This window comes from Tasmannia lanceolata, unplaced genomic scaffold (genome assembly GCF_043159265.1).
Source record: "Tasmannia lanceolata isolate RefF3 unplaced genomic scaffold, GAP_Taslan_0.1 ptg000002l, whole genome shotgun sequence".
In the NCBI taxonomy this organism is placed as follows: Eukaryota; Viridiplantae; Streptophyta; class Magnoliopsida; order Canellales; family Winteraceae; genus Tasmannia; species Tasmannia lanceolata.
In genome coordinates, this window is record NW_027518679.1 from 29751561 (window position 1) to 29773552 (window position 21992).

At 38.0% G+C, this 21992-nt stretch overlaps 1 protein-coding gene and 1 long non-coding RNA gene across 3 annotated transcripts; both read left to right on the forward strand.

Annotated features, from left to right (window-relative positions):
* Positions 1-1845: 1845 nt before the first annotated feature.
* On the forward strand, positions 1846-9337 carry LOC143883818 (uveal autoantigen with coiled-coil/ankyrin). Its single transcript, XM_077387113.1, has 7 exons — positions 1846-2071; positions 2685-2723; positions 2805-2858; positions 3017-3070; positions 8079-8132; positions 8210-8281; positions 9019-9337. Exons 1-7 carry the CDS (start codon positions 2018-2020, stop codon positions 9127-9129), a joined length of 438 nt encoding a protein of 145 aa, XP_077243228.1. The 5' UTR covers positions 1846-2017; the 3' UTR covers positions 9130-9337.
* A 3721-nt stretch (positions 9338-13058) lies between these two features.
* LOC143883824 (uncharacterized) lies at positions 13059-17317 on the forward strand. Of its 2 annotated transcripts, none has more exons than XR_013252564.1 (3): positions 13059-13281; positions 13525-14679; positions 17034-17317. It is a non-coding gene; the product is annotated as an uncharacterized LOC143883824 (long non-coding RNA). The 2 variants fall into 2 exon arrangements; XR_013252566.1 differs by having other exon boundaries at positions 13063-13625; positions 14339-14679.
* Positions 17318-21992: the final 4675 nt, after the last annotated feature.

Sequence of the window (21992 nt, forward strand, 5' to 3'; positions counted from 1 at the left end):
ATTTACAGGTCTTGATATAAGATATCCTTTTGGCATGGTATCAAGACCTCTCACTTGGATTGCTGGTCGATTAGCTGATCAACGGCTCAGATGATGGTTTCAAAGTTTTTGGAGTCGGACCCAATGGGTGTTATTTCGCGTAAAATGCCACCTCTATTCTTATTAAATTCATGTTTTCATCTAAACCACTGTCCAAAAACTCTCCTTGTCAATTATTGACTCACCCATGTTGGTTGAGAAACTTATGACAAGTTTAAATGGAATTTTCTTAGATTCACTCTATGAAATTTTAAAGTAAATTGTTCAATTTAATAATGGCTTATGTTTCCACTCTCTCCATGTCCATTCTTTTCGATTCTCATTTAACTCTTTCGTTAATTCTATCTAGGGGCCTTTGTCATGGTGATCCACTATTGCCGTATCTCTTCCACCCTTTAGTCCTGGTTGAAAGTGCAAAGAGATTTCTTTTGGAAACATACCCAATCGGCCCATTCCTCAGCGCTATGACAGTGTTAATCCCTTTTGGTGATATTTTGTTAATTTTACGAACTTTTACGCCATGTCTGGTATCTAGGATTTTTTCCGTCATAAATGGGTGTCTTCAAGTTGTAGGGAGAAGGATAGAGATTTGAGAGGGACGCCTGAGATGAGCCTGAGAAGTGGCTAAAAATTAGGAAAAAGCCAATCCTATTTTAAGTTGAGTTTTTTGTTGCTTGATTTTTTGCTAGTTCGTATCACTTGGAGACACTAGTTTCCTGGTTTTTGTTTCATGATTTTTAGCCACTTCACCCTCAACTTCACTTGGAGGAACTGATTTATCATGAAAAAAGTCATGTTAGCCAAATGTGCCAGCTCCGTTTAGTTGCCAGTTAAAATTTTGTCCTAGAAAGTTTTAGTAAAATTTTGGTCCCATCCCATGTTTGGTTGCCTTTTAGCACTAGGTTTTTTTTAATCCTACTCTTGTAATGATTGCTTGTGTGGTGAATTTTTTAATCCCACTTTTGTAATGATTGCCTTTTCATCCCATCCCAAAATAATCACAGGAACAAAAAAAAACCCAGGAACAAAAAATAAGCTTGAGAAGAATTTTTTTCTTCCCAACAGTTCAAGCAGCCAAACAAAGGTTTTTTTTTTTCCCACCATAGTCCAGTCAACCAAACATGGGATTTTTATTTTACCGGGATACTTTTAGGACTTTTTTTCCCACCAATCTCCTGGGAATTTTTTTCTCCCACATAAATCCCAGGAACAAAAAAAAACCCGACAATTATTTCCCATGGGGTTTTGTTCTTTTTAATTTAAGAGCCGATTTGTCTGTCGACTTTTGCCGACAAGTGAATCGGCTTATTCAATCATCACCATGGAATTTCCGCTCTCAACCGCCATCTCTTGTCTCTCTCTTTGGGTTTTTTCTTTTACCAACAACTAAGAAAACATTTTTTTGTAAAGAAACTTTTTCATTTCCTTTTTGCTACATCATTTCCTCATATTATCATACCCGAGGAACCCAACTGAACAAAGCCTTAGCCCGATGCCTGTTGGATCGGAGGAAATTTTTTTCCTAAGATAATATTTTCTATCTTCTCGCGGGCATGCTGTTGCAAGAGAGAGCAGCCACCTCATTAATAAGACAAAATCTGTTGAAAAGTGAGCTTGTGTGGCTGCTCTCTTATGCAACAGCGGTCCCCGCAATAATGGTCCTTAGCAAATCCATAGAAAATGAGGATGCGCACTACGCACACTGCTTGGGGACCCCACTAATCAAATGCGTTTTTGTCGCAACGTGATTGGATTCAAAACAGAGGATCCGTACAACGGGACCCAGACATTCCACCGTTCATTTAAAAAACCTTTCCCCCCTCCTCCCCACCCCACAAAACCCTAACCCTAGATCCACGAAACCCTAACCCCAGAACTCTTCATTTTCTTCTATTCGGAATTTCGGATCGATCGAGCCACAAAACCCTAACCCTAGAACTCTCATTTTCTTCTATTTCCATCGATCGAGCTAGCTACAATGGCAGATTCAGATTCTGCTTCATATCCTCCCGTTATCGCTCCTCTCTCATCGGTGGGAGCTTCTCCAAACCCTAATTTTCCCGCATTTCTTTTCAATTCACCAATTTTTTTTTGTTTCTACATTCATTCTATTTTCTAGTCTAAGATCTTGGCTTTTGAATTTAGGATTTATTTCGATCAATGTCTAAAATCGTAGATCTGTCTGCTTTCCCCTAACTTTCCCGCATTCCTTTTCAATTCGCCAAAATTTTGTTTCTAGAATCCTTATATTTTCTAGTCTAAGATCTCGGTTTTTGAATTTGGGATTTATTTCGATCAATGTCTAAAATCGAAATAAATCGATCTGTTTTCCCTTAATTTTCCCGCATTCCTTAAATTTTCCAATTTTTTTTTCTAGAATCTTTTTATTTTCTACTCCAAAATCAGGTTTTTGAATTTAGGATTTATTTCGATTAATTTCTAAAATCGTAGATGGATCTGTTTTCCCCTAATTTTCCCGCATTCCTTTTCAATTCGCCAAAAAATTGTTCTAGATTCCTTTTTTATTTTATAGTCCAAGATCTCGGTTTTTGAATTTAGGATTTATTTCGATTAATGTCTAAAATCGTAGATCAATCTGTTTTCCTGCACTGCCTAACTTGAGGATCTGTTTCTCATGGTTGCAGAGGAAAGAGAACTTGACGCCGATAAGCTCGAAGATTACGGTATGTTAGGGTTTTAGAATTATTTAATTTTCTATTCATACGATTTTTTTTCTTTATTTACTTTTTGATGTCTATTGGCAGGATTTGAATGAATCGAGGTCGGAGTTGCTTACTAGAATTCATGGGTTGAAACAGGTAATTTTGGAGAAATGGGGTTTGAATCTCCACATGTTGAAGATAAATGATTAGATAACACCAACTCTAACAGCTTAAGCTTTTGGAATAATTGGCTGTTTCACAGTTTCTTTTCTTGTAGGTAGCTGCAGTTTGATTTATATTTGTTTGCATTGCAGGATTTGCAAAGTTGGAGGTCAAAATTGGATACTCAAGTTAAGGTCTATCGTGATGTGAGTCATCATTTCTGCTCCTGGACTCATTTCTGGATTCTTTTGAACCTAATTTAATCCCCATGTTACTTGAAATATTTATATTTCCTGGTTTTGTTTATAATATGCTTATAACTATTATCATTGTTTTGACCTATCGTTGTTATGGTTTCTGTAAGTTCCTCTTGGGTTCTTCTGTTATAAGGATAGTGTTTTGGTTATTTATCATTGATAACTTAGTTGCTTTATATTTTTGAATTTAACAGCTTAATTTGAACTTCTTTCATTTCATTCAAGCTACTTTTACTTATCCTTGTAGAAATACCAATGCAATTGCTGGTTTTATTGTTACATTCTTAGGATTGTACCACAAGGTATTGTAGTTCAAAATAAGAAACTAATGTACATTATATGGTGATATTTCAAATTCTGATTCACAGAAGGTTGCTCCACTCTGAACAGATCAGAGCCTTAAAGTTCTAACGAGGAGCAGATCTAAAGAAATGACTGAGTAGAATTAAACGTCACTTACGAAGGAATTTAATTGAAGAGTAGCTGAAAGAAAATCCAGCTCTAAACGACATGGAAAATTCTTAATTCCACCAACTTGTCATTTCAATATAGTTTCTTGCATTTAAGGGATTTACCTTGTGCTTCCTTTCACTATCATGAACAGAGGTAGGTTTGCATCTAAAGCTCTCACAACTATCAAGAGATGAGCTCAGCAAGGGGATAGGGTAGCAATTAGCTCAGGTAGAAACTCAATCTAAATGAGAAATTTCTCCACTAAAATCAACCCCTGAAATACCTCAATCTACTGGTTATAGAAACTTTGGCCTAAACGAACAAAACCCACTTCTAATACCACCAATCTCAATCTAGAAACACCTTGAAATGCTAATAACAAATCAATCTAACAACAACTTTCGGTCATCTCCAAACCTCTTCCCCTTAAAACCACCCCAAAATCCGAAACCCACGTCTGAAACCACCAATCTCAGCCCCAAATCAACCCCTGAAGTTAAATAAATAAAAAAAAAACAACTAGCTTTGGACATGCCTCACAAACTTCTGGCCTAAAACTACCCTAAGATGCCAACATCAACACCAAATAAGAGAAAAACCATGACAATCATTCTCACTGAAAAATAAAACGCTCGGGTAGCAACCCCCAACTCCCCCCCCCCCCCCCGCACACACCCACCCACCCACCCCACCACCACCCAGCTCTCTAAAATCGACTACCAAATGCTATCTAAAGAAGCATGTGATGCCATATCCACCTATCTAAATACAAGACAAATCCTTGCAGGTTTAATGGCGGCTTTGAAAACAACCTTACCAAGATCCAAGCCAGACAACATTTGTAAATAGGAAAATAGATTAGAAACACACTTGAAAGACCCTTTTTTAAATTGTCGCAAGAAGCTAGATGGGTTATGACAAGAGGCGAGCTATGGCCATTGCATAAGGAAGAGAGCTGTGGCCATTGCTCAGAGAGACATGTTGTGGAGGGAGGGCAGCACACGAGGGGGGGGAGGGATGATGAGAGCTTACTTGCCTTTTAGGCGGTCGATGGAACTCGGCGGTTGGAAACCGGGAGTCTTCGCAAGTTTCTCATGTTTTTTTGGAGAAGATGAAAAAGGACTCAAAGGTATGGAAGATGGACAAAGGGTGTTATTAGAAAGATGCTATCCCCAATAAAACGATTCGTTATTTTTGCTCCGGGTGGGAAATGACTATTTTGTGTTTCTTTTTAAAAGTTTCTGGAGCGAAAATACAATCAAGAAAAATGATTCCAGTTTTTATGCCAAATGTGATTTTTAATAATTAATGATCTTAAGATCTGAAAAAATATTAAAACGGGTTTTAAGAACTTTGCCAACACAACCTAAAAGTCTATAAAAGACCATGCATTGTAACGAAATCAACGGGCTGATTTGATTATGAAATAAAATTGAAATTTGTTTAGAGACCTTCTCTGATTGAAAACCCCGTCCACAGAAATTAGCGCAAACCAACCACTTTTCTTGTTTCAATCTTGCCCATATTTTCTCCCTTATTTTCTGCTCACTTTGATGCGAAACAACGATCCCAAAACGCCATCTCCTTATGTCCTCAAGCCGCAACAACAGCCCTAACTGGTTCTAACCAAGAACCAAGTTCTTTGCTGCAGGTTTTATGAAAGAACCCAACAACAAATAGCTCTTACTATTGGCTGCAAACTTAGCCCTAAACACATGTAACTTTAGTAAGCTTTTGATCGCACAACCAGCCCAATGCAAACAACCCTTGCTGCCTTTTCCATTAGCTGCACAATTCCCCTGAATGGTAGGCGATTTTAAGTCTTTAAACTGCCACCTTGCACCACCCTTTTATTTTTCCGTTGTCTCCCATTCACCTGAGACTTTCCTTTATTCCCTTTCTTTGCCACAAATCACAGCACTCTATTAACATTTGGAGCCACTCCATTCACCACGCAATGACTTTCCTAAAGCTAAGCGATATACCTATCTTTAATCGACCACCTTTCTTCATGCTCTTCTTGATTCTTTTAAAGCCCAAACCCAATTCTGTAACATACCTTTCTTGAAACCGCTTTGACTTTCATTGAAAACATTTCTTCCTTTAACCAAGTTTTTAACAACCCAAGAACTTCGTTTTAACCAAACTTTCTTGTATTCCAAGCACTAATCCCTTTTTTCTTGAAACCAAGAACTACTTACCAAGATTCAACCATTCCACCTCTAACAAGTCCCCATTAATTCCTCATAGGATTCCATACACAACCAATATCCTTTCAACAAAGATCTCCATTAATTTCATGCCTTTTAATCCCTTTTCCAATACTTTCACATGCCCTTTCAACTTTTCCCACTTCCCTTTCCAACCCTTCCAACATTTCTTTTTTTCTTTATAATTTGCTTCTAATTCTTCCAATACCTTACCCTTAACCTTATACTAAAGCTTCCGCATTATATTCATATCACAGCATTCCGCTATCAGAACTTTGGTATCAGAATCCGCTACTATGCTACTCTGCTTAGCTACCTCCATAAGTTTGAGAGTAAAAGGGCTGTTGGTGATAAAACCATGTTTTTGCAACTGCCAATCCCATATTATTTGAAGAATAGCTGTTAGGAAGACATGCCCATGCCATGGAGCTTCCCACTGCCCTCCTTATTATACTGCTTACCTTCCCACTGCCCTCCCTATTATACCGCTTACGTGGCAATACATTAATGGTCATTTTTGAACGACAAAAGTACTAAAGTACCCCTACATCTTTCATAAATGCCAAATATAGCCCTATTTAGGTACCCATGGCAATATTAGGACGGCTGCTTAGGACAACCCTGACCCTAACGTGTTTTCATACCGTTCCCCTTTGGAGAATGTTGGCAGCCATTTTCTTCTAGAGATGGAGGAATGGTTCATGCAAGGACCCCCAAAATTGTGTTCCGTTCATCATAGAGGGACAATAATCTTGATGATCCGGTCCGCATTTGGTGGCTCACGTTGGATGGACCCACCTACAAAATGTGCAATGATCATAAAATCCTAACCATCATATAAATGGCTTGCGACATTTTTTTTGGTTTTTAACTTATGTTAGCACGCATGCCACTACTTACACTGTTAGGATCATCTGTTTAGTACGATTATGCACCTTTGCCTATCGATCGTGGGTATCACCCACATCCACGCCACCATGCACTTGTAGGGTGGAATTGGACTGAGTCCTAGTTTAGGATGCCCTTGAAGATGACCTTCCTCTTTCCCATAAATAAGCTATGCATGGTACCAAAGTTCAGGAAAATGGTCATTGACATCTTGTCCGCTTGAATAGTTGTCTAGATGGGCACTAATGATTCAACTCATGTTAGAAAGATCATTCTAATAAGGGATTTGCTAGCGTCCATCGCAGAAGGCATTTCACGGCTGGTTTGTCGCAGGTCAGACCAGACACCTCGTCTCGTGAATGGAGGTTAGACCAGAGACACCTCGTATCCATTCACAAGACGAGGTGTCTGGTCTGACCTGCGACAGACCAGCCGTGAAATGCCTTCTGCGATGGATGTTAGCAAATCCCTTCTAATAAAACTAATCACATCGTTTGTTATAATCTTAGAAGCACGAAATAGGTGCAGGGCTAGAGGCGGGAGCGGGAGTGGGGACGGGGAAGCATGGGGTCTAGAAGAGTCTTGGTTTGGGAGTACCATGGGAGCGTGTATGTAATATTTTCTTTATATATCTTTCAAAATTTAAGTATATAAAAAAATAATAGTTTCTATCCATTTTCATATGTATCTTTCAAAATTGAAGTACATCTAAAGGCTAATTTCTAACCATCTTCATTTGCGTGCACTTGTTCCTCGTGCCTTCTGATGATAAACAAGTCTTTGTGCTTGCTCTAATGAAATACTTTGAAGAGTAGGATGAGTTTGATGTAAAGAAGTTGGTGATGGTGGGACTTATAGAGTAATAGAAGCATGCTGAGAGCGTCATGAGAGCGGTTCCCATCTCTTTGAGGTCGCGCTCCCTAGAAGCTCCTTTCTAAGGAGTGCCAGATCGAGGTTCCGAGGTGGGAGTGGCACCCTGAGAGAAGGTTCCTGCTTCTAAGGTTATAACACATGAACTTCTAATTAGAAAACATTGGATGCATTTTGCTGCTATCGTAAAAGTGATCAAATTTGTGGCATGCAAAACTTCTGTGTTACAGTTTTCAATTGAATTGTGACATAATCTATGCTGACGAACACGGGGGCTGTAATTAGTTGCAGCCATACAGAGGATTAGATATTTTAATGCTGGTAAGAAATTTGTGAATAATCCTTCAAGTTGCTCTATGAATTTTTCTCCTCAAAGTCTTTTTGATCCATTGAATCTTCTTGTTCTTTTGTTCATCCTGCAAGTAGTTTCTCTATTTCCCGCATCGTTTAGTTTTAGTTTCTTTTGTGGCCTTTTTGTGGCCAAATATTTTGATTTTCTTACCCCCACTCACAATGTCAATAATGATTTTATGCAGGAGCTTTCTGAGCTTAAGAAGTCTCTCAATGTTGAAGTGGAGCAACTGAGATCAGTAAGTCTAATGAATGCTTTTACTATATTCTTTACTTTTCTTTATGTTTGTGCATTATTTGACGTGCTTGGCATTAGGAATTTCAAGAGCTGAGGAGCACCCTTCAACAGCAACAAGAGGACGTTACAGCTAGTCTCAGGAATCTGGGGGTAATTGTCTAACACATCCTTCCATTCTTGGACTGCCCAATTTCTTCCATCTTCTAAATTGTATCTGGCTTTTGCCTTTTGACATTAGAGGCCAATGTCTCTAAGTATTCAAGAATCGATCACAGCTTCCTGAATACTATAAAACATTGGGTAATGTTTTGCTCTTATGAAGAATATGTGAAAAACATTGCTTCTATTCCATTCTTGGATTCTTTTACTCAAACAGATTAGTTGCTGAATTTGTTTTGAAAGAATTTAGAGATAAATAGGGCAATGTTATTTTCGTTTCCAATTGCCACGATCAATTTAAATGCAAAACATCTCGATTTTGCATTCAGCACCAACAACATTCTTTGGTCTGGGGTTTAGCCTCTAGCTCAATTGGTCAAGGCTTTGTTCTTCAACCTTGAGGTCGGAGGTTCAATTCCACCTTACCTATAAATAGGAAAAAAAATTCAAAACATACGATGCGAAGAAAGATTAACATTTATTGCTTTCTAACTTGGTTTTAAAAGAAGTTAAAAGATGAATAGGATCAATTGTTATTTTTGATGTAATGACTATTATCCTTGTACTTGCAAAACATATTATGAGAAGAGAGATTAACATTTGCTGTTCTCAATGCTACAATTTCATATAATTCTTGCAACACCATCTGGCTGAGCACACGGTGAGTATTTAATTGGTTTTTTTCATAGAAGTTGTGACTTTTTTGTGTTGGTTTTTGCCACATGTAGATGCAGGACAGTTCTGAAGAAGCTGATGAATCTCAAAGTCCCAAGGCGGAAAAGAGCGAGGAAGCTCAAACTCTCCAACTGGAGGAAAATCGTGAGGAAATTCAACATTAGATATTTTCATTTGGGGCATATCCCTATAGCCTGGTGCAAGATACCTGGTCTCTGATCTATGTTGTTTTAGAAACGTTTTGAATGTTTGTAGATTTATGAAGGCAGCAATCTAAAGCACAAACCTATCCCTGTGGGAAACATTGGATCATAAGTTTAAGCCTCAGACATTGTATCCGACATCAGAACAGAAAACATCTTGAGTTTTGTATTGGCTCTGCATTAATCATCCCGGGAAAAATATTTCACAGGTATTTTACCGAAGCATAAAAAAAAGAAGGGCAAAGAGAGTTTAAATTAGAGGGTTGCATTTACAAAAGAAGGCCAATTTGCTAGGTCTTTGAATGATCCACATTGGTTATATCTTACTAAAATACGAGAGGTTGTTTAAAGCTTTTAGCCATTGAAGGAGTTCATGGCCAAAATTTGTTGGATACATGGATTTTATATTCCAGGATTCTACATGCTAAAACCCGTTTTGATATTTTCAATGTGGGTCATACCTTATTACCCTGTAAAATCCAGGATTATAAAATCCATGTTTCCATACAGCCCCGGTAATGTATATAACGTACGAAAATAGGAAAGAAGTACATGTACTCCCCTCGTTCAACCTTTTTAGGCAAATCTTAAATTTTCACCTTTTTCAATAGGAAAATGACTTGGAACATGCCCATTGGAATTTGTTTAGTGCCAAAACATTTAGGCTGCATTTGGATACCCACAAGATTAAGATTTGGATTTAGTTCATATTTTGAACTGGATCAGATTCTTTAGATTTCCAAATCAGCTACGACAGTGCAAAAAAAATCCGATTTTCAAATCTGTTCTGCGTGACATTATTTGGAAATCAATATTTGTGCCAACTTCCTTCACCGTCGCAGCTCCAGGAGCAACCCCTCCCTCTTAAAACATGATCATGAAGATGCTTGATGTAGTTTGTATCCAAAACTCAAATCCAAATCAAAATACAAATGCATGAGGTATCCAAATGGGCCCTTAGGGAAATGTTATCAGCACTACTGTGTTTTGATGAGGGCACTCTTCACTTTATTTAAAAAAGTACTGTATGGCCCGCACCATAGGATGATCCAAGCCGTCCGTTAGATGGCCCACAGCCTTAATAGGTTGTGCCCCAAAACTCATTTCCATAGGTTGATCCTAACCCTCCGATCTGAATGTTAGAGGGTTGATCCTAATGTTAGGAATGTGTATGGGCATTCATTAAGGATAGTAAAGATGGTGATGTCCTGGTGCTCCATGTTCAATACTCATTTCATCGGTTATTGCTGCATGGTGTCTGCGAGGTAAGCTCTCTTTTGTTTCCTCTATTTAATACTCTTTTTTTAAAGATTGTCCAATCTATTGACTAATTTAATCACGGAACCATCTCAATCAAACAGAAAGTCTGACTATTTGTTGACTATGCCATGGTGGATCAAACATTGGTGAGAGCCAGATCACAGGCTTTTTTCAATAGCTGTTGTGCAAAAAAAAAAAAAAAAAGTTTTAGAATGTTAATTTCTTCATTTAGGGAGTATGAATGCTAGTCCATGCCCACATTATTTGTTCCAAAATGCCATTTTCCTACTGAAAATTAAAATGTTTTGGATTGCTTTCAAAGCTAAGTGATTGCGAGCTCCATGGCTGCTGTTAGTAAGGGTGCAACTTGGGTCGGGTCAGATTGAGCTTCTTCTAAAAAATGAATTGGAATCAACCCAAACCCGACCCAATTTTAACGTAAAATCTCGACCTGAATTGCCGAAAATCGATCCAAGTTGCACCCCTATTTGTTAGGAAATACTCTGTAATGTTTCTGTCACTCTTGAAAACCTTAAAGTATGTTTTGGTGATTATCTTAAATGGACATTTGGAACTTCTTGGCTGTCTAACCCAACCCTTTTAATGAATGTCTGTACAGTTCTATGACCTGGCCTCTTCAACTGTTACAAAGACAAATGGAGCGAAATTATCAAAGATGATGAGGATAAAGAAGTAGAAATCTGGTTCGCGAGAGATCCCAAACATAACACTAACCAGTTTTCTGAAATGGCAAAGAATGGGTCCACCGACGGCTCCCCTTAGTAAGAAGGCTCATACTTCTTCTTGTTCTACTTTCTCTTCATATGCATTGTAGATAAATTATTCTAAGATCATGTGCAGTTGTAAACTAAAAGTGATTATATAAAATTTAGATTGAAATATTTACTTAGGATGAGTTGTGTGTGGAACCCATTTGTACCAAGCAATTCAGTCATGAGTGAAAGGCCTTAGGTGTTGGTAATGTCACACCTTTGGTGTTCAGGTACTTGTTGTAGGTTATGTTCATCAATGCTCTTTCTTCTTTTGTTTCTGTAAATTAAGAAAGCGAAATGACATCCAAACACCTTTAATTTCTTCTGATAATGCCACTCTCACGCTTTATTAACTGTTCACAGCTGTGGGAATTGTTGACAACTCTGTGGTATCTGGACTGCTGATAATGGCACTCTACATCTTGATCAACTGTTGACAGCTCTGTGGGAATTGTTAGACTTTAACAGCTAATTAGAAGTGTGAAATGAAGGGATTGATATTTTATAAGAAAAGGGGTGTGGATTTCTATCTAAAAAAAATATGATAATGTATCTACAAAATTCAATTAAACTATGGGGAATAAGGGCTTTTTGGGAATTGTAATAGCTTTTTGACGGGCAATGATAAATTCGCACCCACTGCAGTATGCATGCGCCCCCCTTATAACGTGATTTGACGTCAAAAAGTGTTAAAGTTGTGCACTGTTCATGTCAAATCATGCTATAGGGGGGGGGGGGGGGGGCATGCGTACTCCGTACTCCGAGGGTGTGCGAATTTATCATTGCCCCTTTTTGACAGCTGGTTAGGCAGCTCTCCTTTGGGGACAAGCCTCGTTGCTTAGAGCCCGCCTTTTCCCATAGGAGGCATACAGTGCCTTATTTATAGAACCTCCCCTGTTTGTCTCTCTTTTGAGCTAAAAGACATGCTATGTCTTAGAGTGTTAGAGAGTCTTTGACTCATTTATCCTTTTTAGTGGTTGTATTAGAGAGTCTTTGACTCATTCCTCCTTTAAGTTGTAGTATTAGAGAGCCTTTGGCTCATTTGTCTTGTTTAGTGGTTTTTATTAAGGAGTCATTGACTCACTCGTCCTTTGGATGGCATTGTTAGAGAGTCGTCGACTCACTCGTCCTTTAGGTAGTATTATTAGAGAGTCTTTGACCCATTTACCTTCACTTTTGATAGTGTTTTTAATTAAGAGTTTCTCCTTAGTATTGTCGTCGCTTTTCTTTTTTAGGGGTTATCTCAGTCTAATGGAGCTTTGATTGCTCGTTCAGAACCTTAGATTGTTTCCGGTGTCTTTGACACTAGTTTATTCGGTTTAGGGGTTTTACCTGTTAGTCATAGGGTTTGGCCCTAGGGTGTTGCTTTGCATTTTCCCTTAGGTCTTTGACCAAAAGGGTGATATCAGAAATTTAAAATCCAAATGCATTGGAAAAACTTTAAAATCTAAAAATCATTTGAAACATTTAAAAATCCCAAAAACATGTTAAAACACTTAAAACTCAAAAACATTAGAAATTTTAAACATCAAAAACATTTGAAAACCTTAAAAAATCTAAAGTGTTGAGTGTTTTAGAAGTAGTAATTAGGAGAGTTCGATTTCGAACTACGTTGGCTTGATCCAATGCTTTTAAAACACTCAACACTTTAGATTTTGTAAGGTTTTCAAATGTTTTTGATGTTTTAAATTTCTCATGTTTTTGAGTTTTAACTAAACCTCCACTTGCTTGCCATTCTTCTCGAGTTCGCTTCCATCTCCATCACCAACAGGCGATGTAGTACGATTGACCTTTGGACTCTTGGTAATCTCTTAATTCAAGCTCTCACTTCTGCTTATTTTTTTCTACTTGTTCTAATTTAAGGGTTTTTCATTTCCATTTTCCTTTAATTTTCTATGTAGGGTTTTTGAATGTTTTCATGTACAGGACCTGAGGATTATCGGACTCATTGGGGACTTTTTGTTAACCTTCCCTTCCGCCCATTTTCTATTTGCATCACACACACATGTAGACTTCTTACCCATTTTCACTGTGTTCCGTAAATGTGGATCTGGTTAGAAGGTTGGGATGCTGCTGAAATGTAGGCTTCCTTACCTAATCACTTAGAAACACTTTATGAATATATCCAGGATTTTTTAGTTTGTGTTGGATTGCTTCATCTTCTGTTTGTGTTAATGCTAAAGCATTCTTTTACTTTTTTGGGCTGGTAAGGTGGGATCAAACCTGTGACTTCAAGGTTGAGATTCAAAGCCTCAACCATTGAGCTACATGCCCAATCTCTAAACCATTCTCTTACTTGTGCATTGACATTTTTCATTTTTAGGCTTACCACCTACATATCGTGATTCTGTCTGGACAATAACTCCAGGATTGCCTCTGTTCCTCTACAATTACCCTACTCACCAGCTACATGGGATATTTGAGGTCTGTGTTGTCTTTATTTGTTTATTTTTAACTTCTTCATGATCTTAAATGCTCCAGTGATTATCAGTGAATGAGAAAGTTTGATTGAGAATGCTCTCGTTTACTAATATTTTATTCAATAGGATAGATATCATCATAGGCCATCATGCTTGTTGTTCTATGTTGCTCCAGTCATTTTCACGGAAGAGGATGTATGGTTGAAAATGCATTGCTAATAATTATTGTTGTTCTTGAAACGTAGGGTTATTTTGAGTCCATAAAGAAAATGTTTGCTTGCTCTTCTGTTCTGATATTTTAAAAATATGAAATTTCCCAATAATTTCCTATATGCCACTTGAACAAGACATAAATAACAATTTTTAGAATTTTCTGAAGATATTGAGAAATTTTCAGTATGTCTGTTTTTTGTCAGTGGTTGAGTGACTTTTGTCTGTATTTTAGATCCCTCATTTTCAAAGAGAAGACAATAAAGATACCTTTTTTTATGAAAATGCTACTTATATATTGGTGATTATTTTGAAAAATTGAGATTAAATTGTTTTTATAAGGCACTTGTTATAAGTATTACAACAAATGATTGCCATTCCTGTTCATTATTCTTCTGATGGGACACATTAACACCATTTTTGTGCTGGCTATGCCTTCCGAAGTTATAGTGATTGTTGCTGTTCTTAGGCCCATTTCTCAACTTAACTCTGTTCTTGTTGGTTAAGGAAAAATTGCCAATGGGGGGGCATCAAAATACGAGAATTGTCAACCAGGGACACACTTTTGAAAAATTGTTAGAGAGGGTCGAAATGGGGGTTATCAAGTCTCTTCAAGGGGTTTATTGACCCTCTAAATGGGGTTATCAAACTCTCAAAAGGGGGTTATCAACCCACTTGAACAATTTTTCAAATTTGTGTCCCCCGTTGACAATTCTTATATTTTGGTGTCCCCCCCATTGGTAAATTTTCCTTATTTTTGTAGGCTTCCATTTTTCGGGGGATCTAATAGAGATCCAACTACATGGGAAGATAAGAAGTGCAAAGGTGAATCAATATTTCTTGCACAGGTAAATTGATCATGGGTTGATGGTTTATAATATTTTCCTTTCTATCATTGTCGAAACATCTAATCCACGGAATTTACCAAAAATAATGGGTAAGGATCCGTGTTTCGAAAATATGCAAGGCATCAGAAGAAGGTGCTTTCAAGCCAGTTTTGCATCATTATGATGGTCCCAAATTTTGTCTCGAACTGTCCATACCAGGGTTAAAATAAAATTCAAATTTTGATAGCCAATGAGAAAGTGTTAAATAAGAGTGTGAATGTCAAACAATGTAGTGTGGATTTCTTCTCCCCATGTTCATTGATTTATTCATGGTTGCTTTTGTTTGAATTTTTTTCTTTGTGCAACATGTTCAGATACATTCATGATGTATGCTTTCTTTATTTAATGGCTATTGTGTTCACATGGATAAATTTTGCCAGGCATGGCGAGACAGAACCATGTTTCTTTCTTATTGTTCCTCTCCAGAAATGTTTTAGCCTATATTTCGTTTTGTGGCCAATACTTTTAAATCCTCATATAAGCATTTCAAAAGCACCTTGCACGATTGGGAGAACATTTCTGAATGGAAAAAGAAAAAATTAATAAATTATGTCTCTTGGGATCAAAAGTGTCCTATTGAAAGTGGAAGTCTTGATTTCAACAAACATTTGTCCCAATAAATTATCCTAGACATGCAACTATAAATCCAACACTCTCTTGACCTGCATTATGCAATTACGGTTCGTAATACGTCTCTTGAAAAATATGTCCCCTCGAAGGGGTGCTGGTAAATAAATTACAAGTCTTGATTTAAAAAAAGCCATGTCTCAAGAAACTAAGTCAAGAATTCATAAACTATCTTGACCTCCATTATGTAATTCATGTTCCTAATAATCAATCCCCTTGATCCCTAATCCTGTTCGTGAAGGTTTGTGTTCTTGACAGCCATGAAGATGTTGCCATCACATCAAAATGGGTATGAATTCTCCATATGAAGACTTTTGAGTGGATGATAAAATGATAGCTGAAATGCTCCTTACTACTCCCTGAAATTCAATGAGTGAAGTCAGTTCTACGTTGTCCGCCAGTGGAAGTTTTGGTGGTGTGGTCATTTAGATACCAAAAAAATCAATTGAATCCTTAGTAAAACAGACCTGGCTGTTTTATTTCTCCTTTATTCTGGATGCACTTAAGAGTGGTTTACTAAGGAATGGCAAGATCTGAATCCATGGAGGTTGTAATGGATGTTTATGAGGCCTGCGGCTTATCGGAAGGAGTTGATTCCTAGAGCTTAGGTACTGAGTATAGAAGTTTAATGTAATCAGAAGTATAGTGAAACAAAAAGCGTTCTGTATGTCTTCTTTACTACTAATTTATTGTTAAATTATTTGTCCAACAAAAACTGTTAATTAGTAGCACATCTGCATCTGCATCTGCATCATAAACTGACCCTATGTCAGTGTACTTTACCTTCTGTTTGATTTATGTTTTGGAAGCAGCTTTACAGGTTTCTTATTTTCATTGTGTGGGCATAGGCTTGGCTTTTGTTTTGCCACATTATTACTCCTTCCATCCATCCCTCTCCTCTGCTGTGATCAAATGTGAGAGAGTTCATGTCTTACTTTATTATTTTATTTTCTATTTTGGAATGTAGGCATATATGGTGGTCCTTATCATAGTTCGAATAGTTACTCTACGTGTGAGCCTATGTTCTTGAAGCACAATATGGTGTAACTCATTGTGGTAAGGAGTAAGGATCACCTAACAGGTCTACCTCATTTCTCAGTTTCTGTATTTGATGTCATAATATCCTACCATGCCCAGGGAGGGCAAAATTCTCTTGATTCTCTTGATGGACCAAGCAATGTATGTCTTCACTTTTCCCTTCGATAGATACAAATCAAATGATGACACAGTTCAACTCTGTAAGAAATTAGAACTGATAAATGTGTTTATAGGTACATGCTGTAATGATTATATGCCTTGACCCTTTGAAGATTTCAAGGCTTCAAAACATATCACAATTTCAAAGAAGTTAAGATTCTTCTAAGAAATGAATTAGAAACATTTGATGAGTGCAAATTTGTCCTGAGGGGGTGGTCTTAGAGGCAAACACATTGATTCAATTCAGATTAATAGGCATTGATTGATTGGATGGATGTTCAGATATGATTTCCAGCCTGACCTTTGGTGTACAAGGTTATCTTGGGATCTGTCTTGCACTGTTAAATGCCCTTATAGAAGATTATGCTGGATCATTCGTTGATTGTCATTTTTCTAGAAAGATCCTCTACAAAAGGGGCATCATTGTTCTCTCTCTCTCTCTCTCTCTCTCTCTCTCTCTCTCTCTCTCTCATGGTGCTCTCTTGGAACAGGGATGCTGCAAAGGAAGAGGGTGCACATGGGCAATGTAACCCATGGGCTAGAAAGAAGAGCTAAGCGTGTATACAGTGATAAGCGCTAAGCACATGGGCAACGCAACACATGCGCTAAATCTCACGGCCAATCATAAATGCTATCACTGTAAAAAAAATATAGAGAAATGCTTATATGGTTCCTGCTGGCTTTACTCCTTCAGTTGATTTTATTCTCTTTCAATTTTTTTCTTGATTATGTAATCATTCTACAACTCAGTTATGTTGTCTTGACCATGATGCCTAAGAGTTTTTTTTCTTTTTTCTTTTTGCATGAGCACTAAACAGGTAGAGAAAGAATGAACCGGAGTTTGCCAAGAAGCTCACATCACTTGCAAACCTGTACACATGAGTGATATGCTTGGGACTGAGCATATAAATCGACAAGAGTTACAAAATTCTTGAAGCCTTCTATAATGTTTATGCAGATTGTGCTTTTCTTGGAAGATTCTTGTAGGAAGTCAATCTGAATCTTCTTTTTTTAAACTTTTAACGGGTAACATAGTTTGATTAATTATGTTTTTCTTCTATGAAGTTTCATGATTTTCTTATAGTAGTAAAAATAAACATGTTTCAGATAATTCAAAAAAACACATGGCTGAATCCCTTCTTTCAGAATTCAAAAGATTTTAAGTAGATCTTTCTTTTCGACCTATTTTTTTATTAAACCAAAAGTATTAATTATAGGGTCTAATTATATCCACTAAAAAATATATATGAGAAAATGAATAAAAGTCCTAAAAAATAAAATATAAAAAAATCCTTGGAAAAAAAAACAGAGATTTAAGGGATTTGCTAGGAACCTTTGTAGAATGGCATTTCGCGGCCGTGTGTTGTATGTGAGAGTAGCCACACCATCTGAATTAAATGAATAAGACAAAATCTGCTGAAAAGTGAGCCGGTGTGCTGGTTGGCTACTCTCACATGCAACAGACGGCTGTGAAATGCCATCTGCGAAAGTCGCTAGCAAATTCGGGATTTAAAAGTTGTTTACCTGAAGAAAATGACCTAAGTACTCATATCTCATAAAAATGACTTAAATAACACTAACTCGAAAAAAACAAAAATACTCTTACCTGGGAAAATAACAAAAAACTCGCGTTCTCGGGAAATCAAATCCCGGGAAAACACCTTTTTTTTCCCCGAGAAAGCTAAAATAGTGGTGTTCACTTGTTTTTCCGGGGAACTAACATTACATAGGTGGAGAATTGGAAAAATGACGTGGAAAATGGTGTTTTATCTCTAAAGCGAGATTCCATTTCCCACCAATACTGCGAGATTTGTTTTCTTTCCTCGCACGGGAAAAAAAAAAGACGGGTTTGCGGGAAACCTTTTCCTCCACAGTTTCTTGGGATTTCTTTTCCTTTTGCCACGTCAGTTTCTCAAGCATCCTTTTCTTTTCCTTTCCCGGGAAAACTAGTGAACGGCCCCCAGCTGAAATATGGCCAAATGCCACTATTTCATGAGTTATTCTTTTTTTCTTATTTTCCTTAAGGTAGGGATTGATCCCAGGTTACCTACCCAAAAAAAATAGTATTTTGGTCATTTCTATGAAGTTCCATTTTTTAGTAATTTTTTTATGAGGTAGGGGTATTTTTCTTATGTTTCTTAAGGTAGATGTCGTTTAGTCAGATAAGAATATTTTGGTCTTTTTCTATGAATTATGAGTGTTTTGGTAAATTTTTGAAGAGTGAAGGTATTTTGGTCATTCCATAAGATAAGGGCATTTTGGTCATTTCAATGTGAAAATTTTATTTTTGTCATCTTTTATGAGGAGATTTTATATGGTGAATGCGCATGTAGGTCGGTATTGGCGGTACTGCCCTTGTTATTTGATTGAAGAAACTCACAGGATCAAATATCAAGGGCGGTACTTCTGTCTCACAGCCAATACCGATCTGCATACGCATTCACCGTATAATTTCTCCTTTTATTAGATAGCAATTGTTTTCATGATCGAGGTGAATTTTTAAGATAAGGGCATTTTGGTTACTTTAATTGGGTAGGGGTAATTTTTAAGATAAGGGCATTTTGGTTACTTTAATTGGTAGGGGTGTTTTTATAATTTTTATGAGTTAAGGGTGTTTTGGTAATTTTATCATTTTTTTACTGAGGTAGGGGTGGATCAAAGTTTCATGGTTTGATCCTATCTTGCAAACTTTCCTCCTCTGTTCCCAATTTCTCTTAGGCTCTGTTTGGTTGTAGGAGCTTGGGTGTGATGGGAGAAGACTAGAAGTCAAACGGCATTTCCAAAGCCCGGCAGTCAAGGGGGAGATTTTTGGAACTTCGTCCGGAGGGTTGTTTGGTTACAAGGCTCTGCTCAGGCATTTGGGCGGCATATGATCCACTTTGGACGTTTGGTTGCCGGAATTTGTTCGGAACATGTGTACAAAAAACTCTCGTAGCACGTCTCCGTCATTTCTACATGCTAGGTATCTTGATATTCCAGCAAAAAAACTCCAAATATGTGGATTGCCATTTGGCTTTGGTTGGGTGTCCACGTGGGCAGACAAGCACCCGACAAGCCCGGTGGTCAAACATGCCAATGAAATGCAAATGGCAACCAAATGGGGTTTGGCATTTCAAAATTCCAGACATATTCCCGTCTTTTATCTAAATGCCCGCAACCAAACAGAGCCTTATGTTTTTTTTCCCCGTTTTTCCTCTGCTTTTCTTCTCATTCCCTGCTATTCAATTGTCTTTGGAAAACATACATACGTACATCTGCGTGCTCTGAAGTCATATGTTTACATGATTATTGGGAGATGATATTTTCACTCCCCCCCAGCCATTAGGCATGCGCCCCCCTTGTAACCAACCTGATTTGAAGGGAACAGTGGGCAACTTTGATGCTTTTTGACATCAAATCACCTTATAAGTGGGGGCGCATGTTTAATGCAAGGGGGAGTGAAAATATCATCTAGATCGTAGTGTGGAGCCCACCAATTACACTTGGGGTTTGTAGGGGCGGGCCCACCAACTCTAGCATAAGCCGTGCATTTGGTAGGGGTGCAACATTTTATACACCATGCATAGCTTAGGTGGGGCCCACCATCTTACACTCATGTTTTGATGACATGGCACAACCATCATCTCCACCCAAACCCATGGGTAATATGGGCCCACAATTTTACATCTAATATTTTTAAGGGGCTTGAGGCCCACCATTTGGCTTTGGATTTTTGGATTTGCTAATTTTTCTTCTTCCGTCCCATTAGTGGGGCCCACCATTTGTACCAAAACCCATGCATGAGGTTGGCCCCACGCTTTTACACCCGTATATCATGGCCACAGAATGCCAGTTAGTCATAAAAGCATGTATTTATTTTTTATTTTTTCTGGCAAATGCTATCAGCACTACTGTATTTTGATGATCGCATTCCTCACTTTATTAAAAGTACAGTATGGCCCAAACCATAGGATGATCCAAACCGTCCATTAGATGGGCCACAGCCTAAATAGGTTGTGCCCCAAAAATCATTTCCATAGGTTCATTCCAACCGTCCGATCTGTAGAGGGACTGAATGATAGAGGGTTTTACAGATCGGACGGCTATGATTATCCTATGGAAATGATTTTTGGATACAACCTATTTACAATGTATCCCATCAAATGGACGGTTTGGATCATCCTATGGTGTGGGCTGTCCAGTTCATTTTGAAAAATAGGGGGTGAATATTGTAATAGAAGGGGGTGAATTTATCACTGCGCCCTTGTGCGTTGCCCTTTACTTGTAAACATTTTAATACAAAAAGAGGAAACTTGTGGCAACAAACACTGACCAGACGATTTAAATAAGATTATACGACTTCAACCGGTCGGGTACATCTTTCCATTCTTCCAGAACAGGTGAGCTCTCTAGCTTTCTAGAAGAAATTCAGTGAGAGAGAAAGAAAGAAACCAAATTTCCCTTACAAATTTATGAGATTTCCCAAGCAACCTTGTGCTTGGAACACTACAATTTGGGCTATAGCCAAATTTTTCTCGATTTGTCATTTGCCCACCAATGGTTAAGATTGTTCTATCTCTAGGGGTTCACCTAATGAATGGTTTGGATCATGCTAATGTCATTTGGGTGGGGTCAAGAACTGAGCTCTTTTAACAATATTAATAATTACTTTTGGGAAATGTTATCAGCACTACTATATTTTGATGAGGGCACTCCTCACTTCATTAAAAGTACGGTATGGACTGCACCATAGGATGATCCAAACCGTCCATTAGATGGGCCACAGCCTAAATAGGTTGTTCCCCAAAAATCATTTCCATAGATTCATCCTAACCCTCCAATCTGAATATTAGAGGGTTGATCCTAACCCTCAATAGAACATCCTATGGTGGGGGCAATACCTTACTTTTAATAAAGTGAAGAGCTCCCTCATCAAAACATTTCCCTTACTTTTTATAACTAACTGTATGAAAGATCATGACTTTCATTATCCATGGTAAAAGACAATTTTGGATATGCTTTAGATGCACGTGAGATAAAGAACTACAAGGATAAACGATTTGGCCTTTCTTGATGGAACCTTGAAGCATTGTTTCGATGGCAAGTCGGGGTGCAACTTCCCGATAGGTTCAACTTGCTGTTGGCTTGTGTTGGGTCTGGAAAGTAAACCCTATTTAATTTCTGGTTCGGTTAGGTTCGGTTAGGGTTGAGGCCTTCCCGACCCGAGCCCAACCTCTGTCGTCTAATTTTATCTTGATTTTCTTTGGGTTACATTTTTTCTTATTTTTCTATTTGGCCCTAGTTGAACTCGAACCCAACCCTACTCAGCCCTTCACCATACCCAACCTGACTCAACCCGACCCGATTTCTAGTTAGATGGGTTGGATTAGGGTTGACCATCCTCAACCTGAGGCTCGGGTTGGGACATGTTAGGGTTGAGGTAATGCTATCTCAGGTTGGGCTAGGGTTGG